This window comes from Sturnira hondurensis, unplaced genomic scaffold (assembly GCF_014824575.4).
Source record: "Sturnira hondurensis isolate 20B ecotype Veracruz unplaced genomic scaffold, ASM1482457v3 Scaffold0014584, whole genome shotgun sequence".
Taxonomy (NCBI): domain Eukaryota; kingdom Metazoa; phylum Chordata; class Mammalia; order Chiroptera; family Phyllostomidae; genus Sturnira; species Sturnira hondurensis.
The window spans coordinates 695,708-718,491 of record NW_028087215.1 but is presented as its reverse complement, the minus strand read 5'-3'; the positions used below and the strand labels follow the sequence as shown (position 1 = coordinate 718,491).

At 36.0% G+C, this 22,784-nt stretch overlaps 1 protein-coding gene across 5 annotated transcripts in view; it reads right to left on the bottom strand.

The window, feature by feature from the left end:
- Positions 1-22,784, bottom strand: part of ANKRD17 (ankyrin repeat domain 17) — a 156,349-nt gene that overhangs the window by 6,979 nt on the left and 126,586 nt on the right. For all 5 annotated transcript variants that reach the window (XM_037063434.1, XM_037063435.1, XM_037063437.1 and 2 more), the window contains 6 exons: positions 19,316-19,487; positions 17,871-18,321; positions 17,245-17,400; positions 15,236-15,385; positions 12,334-13,970; positions 6,575-6,772 (listed from right to left, as the gene is read on the bottom strand). In XM_037063434.1, the coding sequence (XP_036919329.1) occupies positions 6,575-6,772; positions 12,334-13,970; positions 15,236-15,385; positions 17,245-17,400; positions 17,871-18,321; positions 19,316-19,487 (2,764 nt within the window). The remainder of the gene's footprint in view (positions 1-6,574; positions 6,773-12,333; positions 13,971-15,235; positions 15,386-17,244; positions 17,401-17,870; positions 18,322-19,315; positions 19,488-22,784) is intronic.

Genomic DNA, 22,784 nt, shown 5'->3' with positions numbered 1-22,784 from the left:
AATAAAACAGAATACAAAGCCCAGAAATAAAGCCACACATACAATGGGCTAAAGATAGTTTATTCTATAAACAGGGTTGAGAAAATTGGACAAATACATGCAGAAAAAAATGGAACTAGGCAACACACGAGAATATAATTCAAAATGCATTAGACTTAAAATATTAGATCTCAAAATTAAAAATCCTAGAAAAAAACATATGAAGTAAAAACCTGGACATTGATAACAGCAATATTTTATCTGACTTATCTCCCCAGGCAAGAGAAACAAAAAGAAAAATATAAATGTGACTATATCAAACTAAAAAGTTACCCACAGAATGGGAGAATATATTCGCCAGTACATCTAACAGGGGGTTAATATCCAAAATGTACAAAGAACTTATATATCCGAAGGTATCTGAAACACTAATGAACATAAGTACCCCATGTTCATTGGAGCATTATTTACAATAGCCAGGATGTGGAAGCAGCCCAAGTGTCTATCAGTAGATGAGTGGATAAAACAACTATGGGACTGCTGTACAATGGAATACTACTTGACTGTAAAAAAAGAAGAAAATTTTACCCTTTTGTGACAGCATGGTTGAACCTGGAGAACATTATGTTGAGTAAAATAAGTCAGTGATAGAAAGACAAATACCATATGATTCAGTTACAAGTGAAATCCACTGACAACTGAACCAACAAGCAAAATAGAGACAGACTCATAGATAGCAGAATGACAGTTATTGGGGGCGGGGGGTGGAAGAAGTTAGAGGATGGAAGGATCAAGCAAAAAGGAAAAACGACTCATGGACATGGACAATAGTGTGATTGCAGGGGGAGGCGGGTACAAGAGTTTACAGGTAAATGGTAATGAAAAACATACAGTAAAAAAGATCTATCTTCATGCATGCATGCACGCACGCAGACACAAAAGCATAGTGCTTCTATTTCCCAAGGTACTTTCAGGGAATTTGGAAGACAAAAAAAAAAATCAGTAATATTATTAGCCAGAGTATGTTTTTTAAAAGACTTATACATATTTTAGAATTGTAGCACAGAATGGAAAGTACTGTAAAGATCAAATTTGTCACTGGCACTTGCAGAGGTCTATTTGTGGTTGAACTGATAGTAACTCCTATCACTGAGTTGTAGTGACTACTAACTAAAAAGAATGGGAAAGTCCTTCATAAATTATAACTTATACAGATACTGGTATGATTGTGGAAAAAAGCATAAAATGTAATGGGCTTATTATCTGTAAAAGTAAACCCAGAAAACTGTTACCCTCTAATAATAAATTAAAGAATATCTCCTGTGGTAATGGATTACTAGTATTATATGACAGTACTCACTTTTAACACATCATAAGAAAATGGAAAAGTCACATAAGTGTCTTTAAAGCAATTATAAATAAGAAAATTCACCTTAAAATTATATGGATAAAAGAGGAAATTCTAGGCAGTAGCACAGGTTTTGATTCTTCCCAAACCCTCCCATAAAACAAAACAAAAAAGGTACTAAGTTAGCAAAGCCGAAAAACAACAACAATCCCCCCGCCCCCCACACGCGCATTGACAGTATCTAAAACCAAACAGACAAGGTATCCAAATGAGTCCAAAGACACACGTGAATGGGGACAAATCACCAATAGCTGTAAGGCTCAGGCCGTGCCAGCATCTGTATGGAAGGAAGCAACTCTCCAGACCTAAGAACCACAAACAGTCAAAACTACTCACAGGAAAAGCAAGGCAGGCCAAATGAGAACAGCAGGTGAAACTGGGAAAGTTCTGCCTAAGTGTGGTGACTGCAGGGGCTTCACAGTAAAGCAGGGGTGTCCTACTAATTTTCACTGGGGACCACATCAGCCTCAAGGTTGCCTTCAAAAGGCTGAATATAATTTTAGGACTGTATAAATGTAGTTACTCCTTAATAGTTAAACAAGAGCTCAGCACTGCTGCCGGGTAGAAACAAGGTGCTGGGCTGAATAGAACAAGGTGGAGGCTCAGATTCAGCCCGTGGGCCTTGTGTTTGCCACCTGTGCAGTAAAGTCTAAAAGGGCTGATGCAGTGTATGTCCTATGAACTCTCAAAAGAACCTGCTAAAGCCTTCTTCCAAGATAAAGCCACATACTGGTAAGAAAGTTCTAGGAACAGATTCCAAACTGAGCAGGAAAGGGACAACAGAAGCAAAGAGAACATCCAATTAAGAGTAGAAGAGATGTGATAAGGGTAGGTGGGTAAGGCCAACAAAGACAGAGGATTTAATAAACTTTAAGGCCATATTTTTGCACACTTCCCCACAAGAAGCATTTCTGGCACCTTTAAGCTAGAAAACATATTCTGATCCACTTATCCCTTGTATAAGTTCAGGGAAACTCATTTAAAACTGCAGAACAACAGAACTGGAGTCATATACCACACAAAATTATTATATGAAATAAAAGAGATAATGAATCCAGAACAACTTATAGACAATAAAAGCATGCTAGAAAGAAAGCTGTATCTTAATATTCCAAAGGGACATTAAAAATAAACTAAAATCTAAGGACTTCTCGTCAAGACAGAGGTGTAGGTAGACATGCCTCGCCTCCTTGCACTACCATAAGAAAGGTCACAAGTATCCTCAAAACACAAATCACCTGAACTGCCAGAAAACTCAACTGTATGGAAGGCTGACAATCAAGGATTTAAAGAAGGATATTCATCCTTCTTTGGGATGGGAAGGGAGGGTAGAGATGAGGTGATAGGGCAGGAGCAGGTGGAGTGGCAGCAGCTAGCAGAACAGGTGGCCCCATATTCACATGTGGTGGATAAAATTTGGAAAGATACCTATGGAGCAAGCGATCCCAGCCCCACACCAGACCACTAGTCCAGGGTTCCAGCTCTGGGAAAATAAAACCTAATAACTTCTGGCTATAAAAACCAGTGGGGTTTGGGGCAGCAGAAGCAACTGCTGGTCTATCAGGAGAGTCTATTTAAAGGTCCCACATGGTCGCAGAACATATGCAAACACACCCACTCTAGGGACCAACACCAGGGCAACAGCTAGAGGGGTGCCAGTTGTGTATGGAGAGGGGGTTAAGTGACTAGAAGCGAGGTGAGTGCCAAGGAAGCCTCCAGTGGCCAGGCAGCGGCTTCATCTTCTCTCTGACTCCTCCCTGACATACAAAGACACAAAGTGGTGAAGTGGGTTGCCGCTCCACCCCATACAACTTAACAAGTAGATTAAAATGGAGTTAAAGCAGCTCTACCTAACACGCAGAAACAAATACAAGGAGGCTGCCAAATTGAGGAGACAAAGAAATACAGCCCAAATGAAAGAACAGAACAAAACCCCACAAAAATGACTAAACAAAATGAAGACAGCTATCCTATCAGATGAAGAATTCAAAACAATGGTGATAAGGATGCTCAGAGAACTGACTGAGTACAGCAGAAGCTAAGGGAAGAAATGAAGGCTACACTAAATGAAATAAAGAGAATTCTACAGGGAATCAACAATGAAGAAAAGGACAAATCAACGATTTGAAACAGAAAGAAGAAACAGTCAACCAAAACAGAATGAAGAAACAAGAATTCAAAATAAAGAGGAGAGAGTAAGAAGGCTCTGGGACATCTCCAAAAGTGCCAACATCGAACCATAGGGATGCAAGAGGAAGAGGAAGTGCAAGAAATCGAAAACTTCCCTGAAAAAATGAAAAAAAAAAAAAAACCAACCTTTGCTATTTGGTGAAGAAAATAGATATATAAGTTCAGGAAGCACAGAGAGTCCCAAATAAGGTAGACCAAAGGGAAACACACCAAGACACATCATAGTTAAAATGCTAAAAGTTAAAGATAAAGAGGGAATCTTAAAAAGCAGCAAGAGAAAAGCAGAGTTACCTACAAAGGAGTTCCCATATAATTGTCATCTGATTTCTCAAAAGAAACTTTGCTGGCCAGAAGGGATTAGCAAGAAGGATTCAAAGTGATGGGAAGCAAGGACCTACAACCAAGATTACTCTATCCAGCAAAAGCTATCACTCAGAATGGAAGGGCAGATGAAGTGCTTCCCAGACAAGGTCAAGCTAAAGGAGTTCATCGCCATCAAGCTCTTATTATATGAAATGTTAAAGGGCCTTATTTAGGAAAAAGAAGAAAAAAACTATGAACAGGAAAATGACAACAAACTCACAAGTATCAACACTAAACCTAAAAAGACAAAAACAAACTAAGCAAACAACTAGAACAGAAAGAGAATCACAGAAATGGGAATCATGTGGAGGGTTATCAGCTGGGAGGTGGAAAGAGAATGGGGCAAAAGGTACAGGGAATAAGAAGCATAAATGGTAGGTAGAAAATAGACAAGGGAGGTTAAGAATAGCATAGGAAATAGAGAAACCAAAGAACTTATAAGCATGAGCCATGGACAGGAACGGGGGGTGGGGGGGATGTTGCTGGAGGGAAGGGGAGTACCAGGTGGAAGGGGGCAAAGGGGGGAAAACTGGGGCAATGGTAATAGCATAATCAATAAAATAAAATATATTTAAAAAAAGAAAAAATGAACTATAATCTAAAATTCCAAAGTGAGTCATAAAAATATATGAAAGAACAGCATAATTCAGAATTAGTAAAACTGGAAACAACATGCGAGATTTAGGAAAGTATTAGAAATGAAAGAAACTCTAGAAAAGACTAAATTGAACTATAAGGAACGCAAGATGGTATAAACATAAAAGATAAACAACATTTTTTAAAATTGTTTTTTAAACTATGTATTAAAAGGGCAGAATTACATACCTGTGAAAAATCAACCCAGAACAACTAAACCAAGACATACCGTATTTTGCCGTGCACAATGCACTCCTGTGTATAATGCACACCCACGCTTTTGTGTGCATTATACACAGGGTTATCATTTCCATTATAATATCCACGGCATGTAATCATTACGCCCATGTATAATGCGCATCCTTATTTTTCCCTCAAAAATTTGGGCAAAAAGGGCACATTATACACAGCAAAATACAGTAGTCAAAGGAAGTAGGCAGGAAGGCAGGCAGGAAGGATGATCAGAAAAAGGGATGAATGAATCTTACCTTCCCCCAGGCCCATTCCTAGGAGCCTGCCCTAACCTCTGTATATGATCTAGTTTCTCTTTCCTTTCCTGTATCCTTCCAAAAACAAAAGCAAAAGCAAAATAACAGTAACCTTCCAACATTCTGTTTAAATGTACAGAATATCTAGATCACATCATATACTTATTCATTTTCTCAGTCCTACAGTGCATCTCATACAGTGTTAGAATGGCTTACTCATAACATTATTAAACAGATGTCCTAAGTAAACTGAAGATCTGTCTGATGTCTATTTGTCTTTCCCCTGAAGGGTACATTATTTTCTTATATTGGTAGATTATTTTAACATTTCTTACATTATTTCTGGCATATTCACAATAACAATCACTTTGAATTCTTTCTTAAACCATTTCTTCTCATAAGGACATCTGTGCAAGGCTAATTAAATATTCTTTCTTTGTGATAGTCTTCATTATTTGACAAACACACAAAAACTATACAGAATGAAAATTTACAACTTACTTCATGCTTTAACTGGCAATGTACTTTGATATGCATTTCTTAAATATTTATTCATTTCTTTTTATATTTCATTCAGTTAACCAGGCTGTATTAATTGGGTTCTAATACTCTTAGAAAGGAATTCAGTTTTAAAAAATGGTTCTTATTATAATTTCCTCAAGGAAAAAGCAATTTCATTTTTTATCTTCACACAAAGAAACTGAAAACCACAAATGCAAAAACCCAATAACCTTACTACATAACTCTCTTAATATGAGTCAAATTTCCTATTTATAGCTGACTTCCTTAGTTTGAAGATCTAATCATTGTTTCTAAAGTCTGACTACAGTTAAAATACACATCTGATAGTTGTGCTGTTAATGCAGTAAATGAGATTTAAAGGTGGATAAAAAGCATGTGATATTTATACTTTTAAGGTTAGAAATCTTTTTCCTTGGTAGCCGTGTTCTCAGAACTAAAGTGAAGATAAATTAATAGGCAGTACAATAGGGATTTTTCCCCCTCAACAAGTAATTCCTCTTAAAAATAAACTCAATAAAATATCCTGTTTGATATAACTTATTAAGACTGATTTCAGTAATTTATTTCTTTTAAAAAGATTTTATTTACTTATTTTTAGAGAGAGAAGGGAAGGGAGGGGGAAGAGAGGAAGAGAAACATCAGTGTGTAGTTATCTCTTACATGGCCCCCAGTGGGGACCTGGCCCAACACCCAGGCATGCACTCTGACTGGGAATTGAACTGGTGACCCTTTGGTTTGCAGCCTGTATCCAATCCACTAAGTTACAGCAGCCAGTGCTGATTTTAGTAATTTAAAAACCTAGAAATTCAACTGAAATTCCCCCTCATTTCATAAATTGCCACGAATACAAATTACACTTTTATATAGTATTAAATTTATGGTAAGCTTTAAGAGTTAAAAATTCCAAACTTTGAAAAACTTAAATCCTTTTGTTTTTAAGGAAACATAAGCAAACTCTTCTTGTGAAATCACAGTGTGTAATACTCACCATTTGATGCTGATGAACATGGGGTCAACAAACTAAGTGGGGAAAAATGCTGTCTGTTAAAGTTAGCAGCTGCAGGTGCTCCTCCCAGGGGTGCCCCGGGTCCATACATCTGACCTCCTGACAGGGTTGAGGCAAAGTTTCCCAAATGTGTAGAAGAAGGTGTTACAGAGCCATATGGTGAGTCCATATTGACAATACCTATAATGTAGAAAATAACTGTGATTTATAAGTTACCCTACCCCAAGAAAAATAATTAGGAAAACTTAAAATTCCAAGAAGCCCCTAATATAGCCAAAAGTATTTTGGATTAAAAGGTCTCCCTACTTATTTTTGTCCATTAATTCACCATTTCCCCCTTTATTTTATAAACATAACTATAAAAAATAATTATCGAGGAAAACAATTTAAATATTAGATATTTTATCAATTATAAAATACATGGTAGCTCTAATATCAACATTGGAATTTAAATAGGTTTAATGGCAGAGGAGTTGCATGAAACTGGTATCTTTAAAAGTTTAGGCGGGGGAGGAAGGATGAATAGGTAAAGCACAGAGGACTTAATCCATGGAGTATGTATCACCACGAGTAATCCCTAATGTAAAGTAGGTAAGGACTTTGATATGGGCATGTCAATGGATGTTCACCAACTCTAACAAAGTACCAATCTGGTATGGGATGTTGATGGGAGAGGCTATGCCTTCGTGAGGACAGGTGTATGTATATAAGAAATCTCTATTTTCCTCTCGATTTTGCTGTGAACCTAAAAGTATTATAAAAATTAATAAAGTCTTAAGAAAACTACAGGGGCCCTGGCTGGAGTAGCACAGTGGATTGAGCGTGGGCTGTGAACCAACGGGTTGTGGTTTGATTCCCAGTCAGGGAATATGCCTGGGTTGTGGGCCAGGTCCTCACTGGGGGCATGTGAGGAGCAACCACACATTGAAGTTTTCCTCTCTTTCTCCCTCCCTTCCCCCCTCTCTCTCTTAAAAAAACAAAGAAAGAAAGAAAACTATAGGGGAAAAAGAACAGGCTATGGCTACACTTCTCCAATAGAGGGATCTGTTAATAAGCACCTTAGCTAAGGGGCCATACTTTCTATATCCAACAGCGGCACAATCTGTCATTCCCTCCAGATGTACTGCAATGTGAGGTTTGAAACACTACCTATGACCCTGACCAGCGTGACTCAGTTGGCTGGGCACGTGCCTGGGTTGGAGGTCAGTTCCCCAGTAGGGAAGCCTATGAGAGAGAAATGACCTTTTTCTCTCTCACGTAGATGTTTCTCTCCCTCTCTTCTCCTTTCCTTCCCCTCTCTCTAAAAACAAACTCTTAAAAAAAAAACACCCACACACCACCTATCTAATGTTCCTGCTAGAAATGTCCAACCTGAATGTAATCATGGATTAAAAAAATAGGTCAATATAAAATGTGGGACATTTTTTAGGACAACTCAACTCTGTTCAGAGGACTCAAATATCAAGAAGAACAAACGAAGGTAGTAAGATGTTTTAGACTTGGGGTAAATAAAGAGACATAACAGCCAAAAGCAACATGCAAATGTTTGATTTGACCTTGGCTCAAAAGGAAAAAAAAAACACACACATAGACTTAAAAAAGTATTTTGGGATGAAGTTATTGCATATTTGGTGTCATTACTGGACCGGTGTTAGTTTTCCTGGGTGTAGTAATAGTGGAGTAGCTATAAAGGCAAACACGCCTTTTTAACCTCAATCTGGTGAAATGTCATATGATGGACCCTCAAGTTAAAAATCAATGCTAATTTTGGCTCTCATCAACTATAACCACCCCCTAAATTAAGACTAAAATCCTTATTTTTTTTAGTCTTTCTCAATACACCACCTAGATTTTCATTTTTTGAAAGGTGAAGCACTGCCACTAAATTCCAACTATTATAAAATGAAATGTAAAAGCACTTCCACTGAATTATTTCTTTTAAAATCAAATTATATGAGGGGGGACCTCCAAAAACTGGAATCCATTTATTCTTACATGTTTAAACTTCAGTCACCTTTAAAGTACTCTCCATTTGATGCAAAAAACCTATCAAGACATTTTTTCCCTCTGCTCAAAACAGTTTTGAACTCATTGATTTTGATGTCTTTTAGTGCTTTTGCTTTTTAAAATTTTGTTTCACCTCTTCCACATCAGTATTTCCTTCGAGGACTTTTCTCATTCAGGGAAACAACAGAAGTTGCTTGGGGTGAGAACGGGTGAATAGGGAGGGTGGGACACAAGAGTCAAGCTGTTTTGGGTCAAAAATTGCTGAACACTCACTCAGCTCAATGTGGGCAGGTGTGCTTGTACGTCACCCATCATGAAATGGGCAAACATGTTGAAAGAGTCTTCAGAAAAAACTCACTCAGGCCAAAAACAGCCTCTCACAACAATGCTGGCTGGTATACTGATTACAGATGAGTTCCTGGAATACCCACCTAGCGGGAGAAGCCTGTACTACAAAGGGCCCACCCTCCAGAGGATAATTCCAGTTCTTTTTGGGCACCCCCTCGTAGATTATACTGTTTTGTTTTTGAAAGTACACACAAATATTTCAATACACACCTAGCAAAGAAATATCTATTGATGGAATTACATTATATTGGGTTGGCCAAAAAGTTCGTTTGGTTTTATTAGTAATATGACTATAGTAGTGCTTAGTTTCTTTAACTTCATTTGAAACAATTTTGTTTGACTGTATTGTGACAGCTGCCATATCAGTGTTCATTTTAAAAAACTTTACAAAAGTAGTGAATTTTTGTGTAGCCATTTTAATATTGAAAATAGAATATGCAACATTTTTTGGCATATTATTCTTTATTATTTCAAAAAAGGTAAAACCACAACTGAAATGCAAAAAATATTTGTTCAGTGTATGAAGAAGGTGCTGTGACTGACTGAATGTGTCAAAAGTGGTTTGCAAGTTTTGTGTCGGAAATTTCTTGTTAGACAATGCTCCATGGTCAGGTAGACCAGTTGAAGTTCATAGCGATCAAATGGAGACATTAACTGAAAACAATCAAGGTTATATCAGGCAGGAGATAGCTCACACACTCAAAATATCCAAATCAATAAAATATTTGTGAAAATGAAAAATGTATCTTTTATGGAAAAAAATAGACTTTTTGGCTAACCCAATAGTTACATGTTATAAAAATAGGTAAAAATAGCATTCAGTTCATATTAAATTTAGAAATTTCTTGTTAACAGAACGCCACATCTTCAATACCACAGATCATGTTGGCAATCTTTCTACAGAGGGCCAATCTAAATATTTTTGGTCTATCATTAAAGCATGAATGCAACTATAACAATATTAAATGAAGGGGCATAGCTGTGTTTCAGTAAAACTTTATGTATGAACACTAATTTGAATTTCCTCCTTTTGTGCCCCTAATATTATTCTTTAAAAAAATTAATAAATATAGTTTTACAATCTTACACAATGTTGTATCTGTTTTAAAAAATTACATGTGTAACACAGGCAACCGGTCACATTCAGCCCATGGACCATAGGTTTGTCTATCGCTTGCATGGATTATCTTTAATTGCTTGAAATGTTCGTATTATAACACATAGGTCTAAATGCAACTTGGTATCCTGGGTTAGACACTGCAACAGAAAAAGGACATTATTGGAAAAAAAACTGATGGACTCTGAGTAAGGCCTGCAGTTTAGTTAGTTATATTCTACTAATATTAATTTCTTAGTTTTAATAAATACATTATGGTTATGTAAGATGTTTACCTTAGAGGAAGCAGCAGTAATTATAGAAAAATTCTTCTGTAAATCTAAAATTATTTCAAAGTAATAAAGCAATCACTTCAAATATACTCTATAAATAGCACTAACAGAACTCCTATGATAATATGAGTTCAATGTTTGTACTGTCCAATGTGGTAGCTACTTAAGATATGTGCTTATTTTGCCCTTGAAATATGGCCAGCTTACAGACACTAAGGAAAACAGTATGAAAGATTGTCATAAAATTGAAAACAGAACTACCTTATAGACTCACCAATTCCATTTCTTGGAATGTATCCAAAGGAAACAAAAAATATTGACTCAAAAGGGTATCTGCACTACTGTGTTCATAGCAGCATTATTTACAATAGCCAAGATATGTAAACAACCTATGTGTCCGTTTGGTAAATAAATAAATAAAGAGGTTGTTTGAGATTATTTAACCTTAAAAAATAATCCTGCCATTGACAGCAGGTTGACCTTGAGGGCATTACTACATGAAGTCAGGGGTGTCAAACTCATTTTCACCAGGGGACACATCAGCATCATGCTTGCCTTCAAGAGCTGAAGTAATTTTAGGCCTGTATAAATGTAACTTCTCCTTAACTGTTAAGGAGCTGCAGTACATTCAGCCCTTTGAAGGCCACCACGAGGCTGATGTGGCCCCTGGTGAAAATGAGTTTCACATCCCTGCAATAAGTGAAAAAAGTCAGAGAAAGACAAATATTGTGAATCTCACTTACATGTGGAATTTAAAAATAAACACACTCTACAAAAAGAGATTAAATTTTGGGGGTGGGAGGAAGGAGAAATGAAGGAAAGTGGTTAAAGATACAAATTTCCAGTATAGGATAAGAAGTACTAAGGATATATAATGTACAAAATGATAACTATAGTTGACATCGGTATATAACATCATGTGTTGCCATGTATAATGTGCTCCTGTGTACAACGCACTCCCACGGTTTTGGCCCAAACTATCAGGGGGAAAAATCTTTCACTTTACTTTTTCAATTCAATCATTTATTTATTTATATTTAGAAACAAAACCAGTTATTTTATTCCAGGGTATTATTTTGCATACAGATATCACTACTGCTTTCTAGAGTTACACTTTTAATGCATAAGCATAAATAAAAGAATTGAAAGAATTCCATACCTATATAAATTCCATACCTATTTATATAGGTATGGAATTAGTACTACCCATGTGTTAATGTATGCCCTTATTTTTCCCTTAAAAATTTGGGCAAAAAAGCACGCATTATACACGGCAAAATATGGTATATATAAAAGTTGCTAGAGAGTAAATTCTAAGAGTTCACATCACAGGGAAAATAATTTGGTTTGGTTTTTCTTTTTACTATACCTGTCTAAAATGACATATGCTAATTAAACTTAATTGCAGTAATCAAGTCACAATATATGTAAGTCAAACCAGTATGCTGTTCACCTTAAACTTATGCAGTAACAAATGTCAACGAAACAGGAAACAAATTAAAATAAAAAGAAATATGACCAGCTTGACTAAAATAAACCTTCAATTTAAAGTTATATAAATAACTTCATAAAGTTATATAAAGTTACTTATATAATTTTAATGTAAATAGTACACATAGTTAGTGGCTATCCTATTGAACTACATACCTATATATTTTTTCTCATTATTTTAAAAGCAATCAAATGAAATCAAATTGTAAAATTCTTTTGTGAATTATATTAATATTTTATTTGAAACAAAAGCTAACTTTTGAGACTTTAAAAGTCTCTCTAAAACATAAGAGACTTTTTTACTTTGAGAGAAAAATATACTTGATAAATTTATTTATAGGAAATTCAAAATAAAATCCACTGTAGTTCTGAAAACCATTTGAGTTATATGAGTATAGTGATCTCTGTTCATCTGGCTGAGAGTAAAAGTATTAGAAAACGACTAGGAAGTCTCACATCATTTGTGTACATGAGCAGCTACAGAACATCAGAAAGTACAAACTTACCTGAGGGACTTGGAGCGGGTCTCTGTAATGGTGGTCTAAAACCTGGAGCTTTGGAAGTATCAGACTGATGTAAAGGATCTGAATTTGGCAAATAGGAGGATTTTCCTGAAAGCATAGATTCTGGTGTTGACTGAGATGAAACGACAGATCCTCCCCAGAAGGCGTGAGCAGAAGTAGGGCTGTTTTCAAACAATGTGCTAAAGGGCCCAAATGGTAAGGGCGCACTGAAATTGGGAGCAATAGGCTTATTTGCTGGATGTACTGAATTTTGACAAGCACTTTGTGTACTTAAGGTTGAAGGTAGCTGAACAGAAGAGGGAACGCTGTGAGGTCTTTTAATGTGATTGACACTGAGGACTGCAACAGATGAATTCTGCACTGGAGCTGGATTCTTGTGAGGGGCATTTGTGCCATGAGAGGGTGGTCTAATAGCAGGGGTTTCCATTTTCGGAGTGGGCTGGGAGCATCCCATCTGCGTCTGAGGCATAGGGTAAGTCACTGGGGCAGTAGAAGGCACTGCCGCTGGAGCAGAACTTGTTGTTGCTAAAGGAGGAACAGTCATTCTAACTTCTGGGGGAGGAACCTGAGACTGCTGAAGAGGTGGTCTTGGCTCCTGAGAAACAGATCCTGGAGGCTGTTGCTGAGCAGAATGGACTGATGAACTCCCAGAAGAACTGCTGCTGTTTGAAGGTCTACTATTTGCTGTTTCCACTACTGGTGGACTACCTGCTTCCTGTTCAGAGGAAGATGCCCCTTTATTTGGAGATGCTGTCCCACAATCCAAAGGGCTGTTTCTAGAAACCACTCCTGGCTGGGCTGGTGGTGATGGGGAAGATGGGGATGATACTGGGTAGTGTTCTTTGGCAGTAGGCATAGGGTATGTGGCATTTGTGGGTGCAGTGCTGTTGTTGCTTGCTGTGGTTGTGACTGTTGTGGTGGTGGCATTAGATGTCTTCACAACTGTGACAAAAAGCTGCCTCCTGACGGAAGGTGAACTTGGACTGCCATTTGTAGATGTACCAGGCACCGTTGAAGCTGATGAACTGGTTGTTGTTGTTGGACTGGAAGTTAAAGAACCTGCTGAATTCACCTGAGAACCACTGCTATTCTGATTGCTATGGCGAGGCACCATGTGAGGCTTAGGCGAGTTAGTAGCTCTGGCAGGGCTCAACGGCCTGACAGGAAAAGGACCCCAAGTAGATTGAGCTGGTGGAAAAGTACCTCCAAAGTGGGTCATGGGCAACCTTGGTGGACGGATCTGCTGGAAAGTCTGAGCAGCAAGCAAAGCATGTGCAAACTGTGGAGGAGGATATGCTAATGGAAGAGAAACTGGAAAACCAGGCCTCACATTATTCACTGGGTTCTTAATGGTTTTGTGAGTAGATGCAGAAGAAATTGCAGGCACAGTGAGTGCTGTGGCAGTTTGAGATGTTGATGACAGAGCTACAGTCGTCATTTTAATTCCCATTAAGGAACTGTTAGCAGCAGTGGTGGTAGGTGCTGATGACCCTATTTTGGAATTTGCTGAGGAGCTTTTCAAACGATTCTTTGGAATAAGTTCATCAATTTCTTTGTCTGGATCCTTGATCAGAGCATTGATCAACTGAGTTGCTTGTCTTGTTGATTCAGTGCCACCCCTGTAAGTTGACAAAAAAAAATTAGGTCTATTTTTTAACATGTAAAGCCAAAATTCATTTGTATATATGTATATATGTACATACAGAGAACAATAACCAAAGTTAAGCAGCAATTTTCTGACTTCGCTTGAGGTATTCTGCAGATAAAGCCATAAACTACCCTGACATTGCTGCTGTATTTTTCAAAGGAACAGTGATTTTCCAGAAATTCATGTTACTACTGTTTCCTTAGACTAAGAAATAATTTCCCTATGTAAAATACATCACAGTCAGAAAAACCACTACCCTCAAAAGCCCATTTAATCCATAATGTTACTATAAAGTTAACCAGATGCCTGATACTAAAAGCAATACAAATAAACAAGGAAAATAATACAACTAAGAAAAGAGCATTTTATTTTAAATCCTGGTACCTATGACAAACCTATCTACAATATATTTGTTAAGAATGATATTATAATTCCTTTGAAATGATATTTCAAAAATGAGAGGGATCCTGATAATGCCAACAATAACCATAAGGTCACACCAAAGTGATGAGTCTCTAGGAAAATATTTGATTGCAAGGAAAGCCTTATGGAAACCCCCAAGGAAAAATTACTTCTAAAGGGTATCTGCTTCCCTTCGCTCTAGAAAAGGCAGGCTACCTCCCCTCCTATCCCAGGGAAGGGAAATAATAAGATAGAAGAGAAGGCTAAGTGCAAAATACGGCCTCTTCCTTCTGAGGTAAGCGACATAACTATTAGTTCTTCTATTACTGTTAAGAGGCACCTGCCTCTCACAACCAAATTTTTAATTTCTTAAAATGTTGTCTTTATTTTAAGAATATTTAGGCACAGACATATGCAATTCAAGACAAATGTCCACTTCAGGTTTAAATCCATTTCTGAGTTCATATTCTAAGGACACAATCTCAGAATAACAAAGCTCAAATGCTAATTTAAAAGAAGGATGGAAATCTATTGCTTAAAATGTGCTAGAGACATATTCCTTCTTAAAAAGTCTATGCCATATCAGTTTATGTAAGAAAAAATAATCTAAACCTCTGCCACACATACAAAAACAATTCCTTTACAGCCCTTTAAAATACTGCACAAGAGCATATAAATCAGAGAAAAATATGGTAATGGTTATCTTCTCAAATTCTCATTTTAAAAAAGTGTGCTATTAAATTCAAAGTTCCACTGAAACTCAAATGCTTGTATTTTATTATGCTATAGTGCAATAAAACACAAAGGAAGAAAACATAAGAGACAAAGTTTTGCCTTATAGTTATTATCCGGTCTCCTGTCTTGTCCTTCTGTTTATCGATATCTATGTGTGCACCCGTGAACTCCCGAATAGCATTAATATTACAGCCTCCTCTTCCAATCACTCTGGATATCACAGTTGATGGAACAGACACTTTCTTTGACCTGTTTAAAGTTGAAAACAAAAATTAAGATAGACCATTAGTCTTAGTGATTGTGATTAAAATAAGGGGAAAGAGTACTACTAAAATGTTTCTGAAAATATAGTATAAATTACTGTTGAATAAATGTCTTCTACCTATTCTCACTCTACGTGATAAAAGGCAACTAGGAATTACAGGACAAAGGAAGAGAGGAGGAAAAAGGAAAGGAGAGGGAGATGAGAAAAAGAGGAGGGGGGAGAAGGGAGACAGGAGGGAGAGAGCAGGGGGAGAACAGAGTACAGGGGAAGAAAGATAAAGCTTTACCACAGTGTCACATCTCATTTACCAAAGACCATTTGCTTTTTTGACTTTCCTTCTTCATAAATATCTGTAAAGTACATGCTATGCAGATATGCACTGTGCTAATGCAAAAAGAATAGCAAGAGAGACAGACATGGGTTCCTGCCACATGTATACTATTTAGACACCACATCAGAAAACTGCAATAGCTTTAACAGGACGTACTAAACCCACAGTGGTTAGGGTATCCAATACAGCCTTAAGAGTTAAGAAAGGCTTCTTTTGGGTACATTTGGGTGATGGGTACAGTCTTCTTTTTATTCTTAATATATAACTGAAAGGATGATATTATAAATTTATTGTTTTCCTGCATTCTACCAGAGGCATTAAAATTATCCAGATATGGAAATTCACTAAAAGGATGTTCAGTAGTGTGAGAGAAAAAAAAAAAGCTCACTGGAATTCCAAAAAAGCAAAACATATCTAATGCTCGCAAAATTGATTACAATTTTAAACATTCAGATTCAGGAACGGCAGAGACATTTCTGACCAGTCTAAATTAAAGAATACTTCTAAAACCCAGTATAGTTTTCAATAAAAAGAATGAGCCAATATGCTTTAATGAACAAGTAAAATATTCAGAATCTTATTGATTCTGAATATTTGATTATTGATTAAATATTAAATGAAGATGCTTTATTTTTAAAAGGTAAGGTATGATCCCTGCCCTTTATATACATAAATACTTGACAATTCTTTCTTCCTCAAAGAGAATAACAATGAGTCAGTGATTATTTTCAAATTAGTTACAAATATCTTGTATTTCACAATATAAAATGCATGTAGAAACACTGAATTACCTTTCTTTTGTATAGAGTGCTCTGCTATTGTGATTTCAGTTAGTTCAATAGTGTACTTGGTTGGTTAGTGTGTATGTATTAGACAAAGGCAGAGGTAGAGAAAAAGACAGTTCTTTAAAATATTCAAAAGTTTACTTTTTCGGTGGAATTTCTGAGGAGTTCTTTAAAATATGTTACCAAAGACTTACAGTGAGTCATGGCCTTTCTGGGTTTGCAGTGTCTTACTGCTTTGAGTTTCAGAAATACTGCCTTACTTTTTGACACACATTAGTTAAAAAATCCCAAGCAAAATATAAAACTACTTTATTCCTAAAATCTTTGAAATAAAGGTATCCTGTAATTTAAAGACTAGAATAGTTTTAAACCAGTATTTATTCATCCTTTGAATAGTTACAAGCATGTAGTAGATATTACTCAAGCTCTGAGATTACAAATTTGAACAAAACTCTATCGCTATAAAGAACTTAAATTCTCTACCAAAACCATCTAAAGTCATCTTTTTATGTGAAGACTCCCAATGTGAGGAGTGTTAACATATACTTTTGTTTTTCCATCTAAAACATGAGGCAGGCTGTCTCTGTTAGCTGGATACGGCCTTGGGCCACCTAGTCTGCAACCTTTGGAATACTTAGAGGAATTTAATTGTAAGGTAATAAACAATATTTCACTATGAAAGAGAACACATAAAAAGAACGAGAAAAACAACCAAGTAAACAATTACCTTCTGACAACTTCTTTCCATCCTTCTTCCCTCTTTTGTCCACGCTTTGGACTTGCTACTGTTAACTTCCCATTTGGAGAGGAAAGGGGAGATGGACCCGATTTTGTGCAAGTGGATAGAGAATTACTGGTCACTTCACTGACTGTCTCTGACAATCTTTAACAGATGGAGGGAAAGTACATTAAATATAGAACAGATGTAGAACTTATAATTGATAAAGGCAATCAGTATATGGTAAGTAAATGAAGAATTTAATTTGCACTTTTAAATATTTTTTTCACTTTTCCACATAATTGAGAAGCCAATATTTAAAAAGATAGCATCTAGAGGTGGAATTTAGCAGAGCTGAATCACAATAACCATCCCTGAGAAACCACAATCAATACATTTCATGGGCTAAGTTTGACAACAACAATGAATAAATTACATAGTAAAAATAATTTTATCTCTCATTAATACAAAATCTAAAAAGTAGCTTAGTCTTTAAATCAAAGAAAAATCACGCCTTCTTTAGCATAAAGGCAAATCTTTGCTCTGCCATTCTTTATTTCGTTGCTTTATCAAAAAATTCATCAACAAAGCATTTCATGAGACTATAAATAGTACAAACAAAAACTGGAACTAACTTTATTGAAGCCTTGCCAGAAACAGATTTTCTCTCCTCCTTTGGAAATGTGACCAGAACTGATGGCTGTTTCTTGCTGGTCACAGTGGTAGTGACCACAGCGGGTGAATGATTGTCACTTTTTCGGCTGCTATTGCTGTTGCTACTTTCATCACTGCAGCTGGAAATCCTCATGTTATCACTGTCCCCACTCTCACTGGTACTGCTGCTTTTTGACTCTCCTCCATTCGCCTTCTCTGGCTGACTGTATGAAATTGGTAGTGGATCGTCAAATATAATTTGAACGTTTTCTGGAGTAATTTTATTTTTCCTGTTTTTCCTCTTTGAACTGGTTGTAGTTATGGTATTATTTCTTTTACCATGGGAACCTGCCAAAGTTGTCCAGGTTGCAGATATACCTATGGTAGTGGTGGTTGTGGCACTTGGAGGCTCTGTCAAGACTTCAGGCTCATCTGTAAAAGTAGTGGTAACAAATCAGCAAATTCTAAGAGTTCTTAGAATATATTTAGCTTTAAGTACTTCAATAGAAATAAAACCAGGAGTTACTTTGCTATTACCAGACATAAAGCTATCAGTCTTTATGAATATATATCTATACTATATATTTTATATAATTAAATTTCTTAGCTGTAATTATGTTATTGTGGTTATGTAAAATAATGTTGTCTTTCTGTGAAATACATACTCAAGTATTTAGGGGTGATTTCTCATTATGCATACAGCTTATATGCAAACTGTTCAAAAAAAAAAAAAGAGAGGAAAGAAGATAAACAAAAGAAATGTACCAAAATGTTGTGAGAATCTAGGTGATATTCAGGTGTTCATCATACTCATCTTAAACATTTCTTTAGTTCAATTTTTTCAAAAAAAAAGGCTGAATGAGGGAGAAATTAACACACACACGCATACCTGCATGCACACTTGGTGTTGCAGTAGCCATGGTTCCTGCTCACAACGTCCTCACCTCAAACAATCTTTTAGTTAAAACTACTTAAAAGTAATTCTCTCATTTGAGAAAAATCTGAATATGGTCTGGATTATTGATAATACCATCAAATTATCATTAAATATTTTAGGTATTGCAATTATGTAAGCAAGTATCAGCTGCTGACACTTTATAGGTGCAGTATCAAAATGTCTGCAATTTACATTCAGATGGCCTACAAAAATCTGTCTGTATACACACTTAGAGGAAAATAAGTAAATATGGTAAAATGTTTATTTTTAAAATCTAGGTGAACTGTACCACTCTTTCAATTTGTAAGTGTGAAATTCTTCATAATAAAAAGCTAAAGAGAAGTCTATAAATGAAAATAGTATATAAATACTTTTAAGGGCTTAATAACATAGAAATCTATTTTTATCTGACTTACTGATATTTTAAAAATATAACTTTCAATAGAATGTACTACATGAAACAAATTTGATGGTTTTTGAAGAAAATACCTTCAACTTTATGCTTTTCTTTCTCTTGAGCAGCTTGGAGTTCAAAGTTCTCTTTATTTTTGGCTTCAATTTCTTCTAGTTTTCTTCTTTGTTCTTCCTTTTTCTTTCTTCTCTTCTCCTTTCTCTTTTCTCTTTTGGCAGCCAAAGCCAGCCTCCGGCTTTCTTCTCTTAACTATTAAAGGGTCAATAAAAGAAAATAACATTGGAATTTACTGTGGAAAAAAGTTGCACATAATATAATTTTATCACATGGAAACTGAAATACCATAAAATTCAAAGTCATACAGCTCAATTCATTGTTTGATCAAGATCATATTCAAAGCGCTGTTAAGAGAAAATATTTTTAAAAGATCAATATCAAATTAATGATAAAAATCTGACTTTAAAAATGGTGAATGATAAAGAGCTATATAGCTTTATATAATTGCTAAAAATATAATTTAAAATAACAAGGCACCATGTTTTGTTCATTAATTTGGAAAAAATAAAAAAGATGTATCAGCATAAGTTTTGGAAAATAAGTTGTTTCTTATACTACTATGGTTATAAATATTTACATTTCTGGAAAGATAATATGAAAGCCTCCTATGAAAATTACAAACTACTTATCCTAAGAATTCATTCTTTATAAAATGAGTATCTATCTCTAGTGAGAATATACAGGTTCAACAATTTCCAGTGTAAAATTAATTCTAATGGCAATAAACAGAAAAAAAGGTAAATCCATCAAACAATAGGGACAAATTAACAACACACATTCACAAAGTAGTAGGCAGCCATGAAATTCTGAATATGCACTTGGGAAAATGTTCACAATTCACATTGTTTTAGGAAATAAAGAAGGCACACTGCAGACCAGTTCTCCAACTTATAGGGGAAGGCCACCCTTATGCGAATTTGTTTGTAGTAATACAGAAAAAAGACTAAAGATATAAATCAAAGGCTTACCAGGCACTACCTCTAGAGAGTGGGACTGGAGAAGGGTAGTTGAAAATGGTGACTTTTCATTTTACTTTATAAAACTGTACACTGCTTCTATTTGTGAAAATGAGTACATATTACTTTCATAGTAAAAAAATTAGGAATAAGTTTTTTTATTATCTCTTAATAAGAGATATCTTAAAAGCTTATCTCTTAATAAGCTATCCCTCTTTGGTTCATAAAGTTGGAAAAAATCTCCAAACTATTTGTTTGCATGTCCCTTTATAGGTTTTTTCAAACTATGTACTCCCTATACATAGTCTAGTACTCTGTATATTTCATATGCATTTTAACTACTATGTGTCAAAAAAATGACATTCAGTTTATGGAAAATAACACAATATCCTAACTAATGAAACCAGAACTCAAAGACAAGCTCATAAGGCAGACTAACTTATTTTTGCCCCTACTGGTGTGGCTCAGATGGTTGAACTTCATTCCACAAAGTGGAAGGTCACTGATTCCCATTCCTAGTCAAGGAATATGCTGAGGTTTGGTCCCAGGTTGGGGCACCTATGAGAGGCAATTGACCAATGTTTGTCTCACAACGGCATTTCTCTCCCTCCCTTTCCTTTTCTCTAAAAATAAATAACTTCTTTTTTTTAAAAAATTGACTTATTTTCATTAGAAAATGTCTGGCCTCATTTTTTTAAAGTCTTTTGCTAGATACTCCTCCTGCCTTTTCAAATTATCCCTTTTAGGTGCCTAAAAGGTTTAGTCCACTTTTAAAGTTTTTATACCCTGGGCCAATGCACCATTAGTTTAGGAAAATCACAAACTGGTATTTTCTCAGGCAGTTAAGACTTCAGGAAAGAATACAAATGGAAGCTCAAGTTCGAGAAACTGTCCTAATAGTACCCCCTAGGAATTTTTGCTGGTCCTCTAGAAGTATACGAGCCCAGGTCTGAAGATGAAGAAAGGAGATCTGGCTTTTCATAGGACTGTGGAAAAACTGGTAATTGTTTGGTGACCTGTACTTCCTACTCTACTGCCATGGAAGAAGAGTAACATATGACTAGTGATTTTCAAAGAAGAAACTGAGCATGTGTACCTCAGCTCATCAAAAAAGAGCCTTGCTTTAGCAGAACTACCTGCCAGTCCTCAGGATAAGCATTTCCTGAGCCCCACCCAGTTAGGGAGGCTGTGCTTGTTCTCACCCTGATTCTGAGGGAATGAATAGGTGAGTGTTGGGGGAAGGAGTGAAAGTCAGGGTGGTGCACCAGAAAAGTATTTTCAAAGCAACTGAGGCTATCGATATAATTCAGAATTACAGATAATGATATATTTTAATCTATATCATATCTGTATGAACAGAGAAGTCTTGAGAAAGGTACAGCAAATAGCCTTCAGGGATCAAAATAGCTATGGGGGAAGTTCAAAACTTTTGACTCAGCCAGGATGGGTTTTTGATTTGGCTGGATTTTTACATTTGTTCAGTGGCAAGCGGTAATTGTGATTAGTATTCAAAGGAGAGGAAGACTTTTTAAAAATAGAAAAGTTTAAATCAGAAAGCAGGCTTCCATCTAAGACCATATGACCTGTGTAGGTAGGAGTTATGTTCTAGGGTGGGTCTTAGTGTGGGGTGTGGCTGTGCCTCAGATGTGCTAATGTTTCAGGCTTTACAGAGCTCGGAGTAAGCTGGCCCTCTGACAATAGGAAGACTCTAGATATCAAACTTAAGAGCGGCCATAAAGGCTACAATTTATTCTTGTTTCTAAATTTTGAAGTTCTAAGGCTAGTATTTTGATAATCTCATGAATCTTACTAACCCTTTGAGACTCACTAAAAAATGGGGCAAAAATTCAGAGGTCCTAGTGAAACACTTTTTTGGAAGAGAGATCTCAATGGCTGCAAAAGGACCACCTACAAGGAGGTCTCTAAAACTAAAAATTAGAAAAGAAAGATACCGACTTAAATGAAATTACCAAATGGAAAAGTGATTGACTATGCATGTGTATATTTATGTGTGTGTAAAGGGAGAACAAATATCCCCTACTTAAAAAAAGTAAATGAGACTTTAGTAAGGCCTAATCTGGCACATGAAGACAAAAAGAAGAAAATGGCCTCAATGGGAAAGAGTTCCAGGAAGGAAGGCAAATCAATATTGGTGCGTATCACAAAGTTACCAGTAAGAACTGAAAAGAGGGTAACAGGGTTTGGCAGTAAAGATGCCATTGGTGATCTTTGCCATAGTTCACCAAAATAGTGGGGGACCAGGCATATAATCCTGGATTGAGGATTAAAAATATAAAAAGTAGAGTCAGTAAGATTATTTCCTTAAAATATTTGGAGAACTAAATAAAATACTAAGTTTGAGGTGAAGTTTCATTAGGATAGTTACCTTGACTCATTTGTAGACAGAGGGTAGTAATTAATGAAATAGACATTCAAGATAAAGGAGTATGGGGAACACGGTAATTACTGGTACAAGATCCCAAAGAGAAGAGATGAAAAATAACTAGACCATTAAGATTCAAATAAGTCTGAG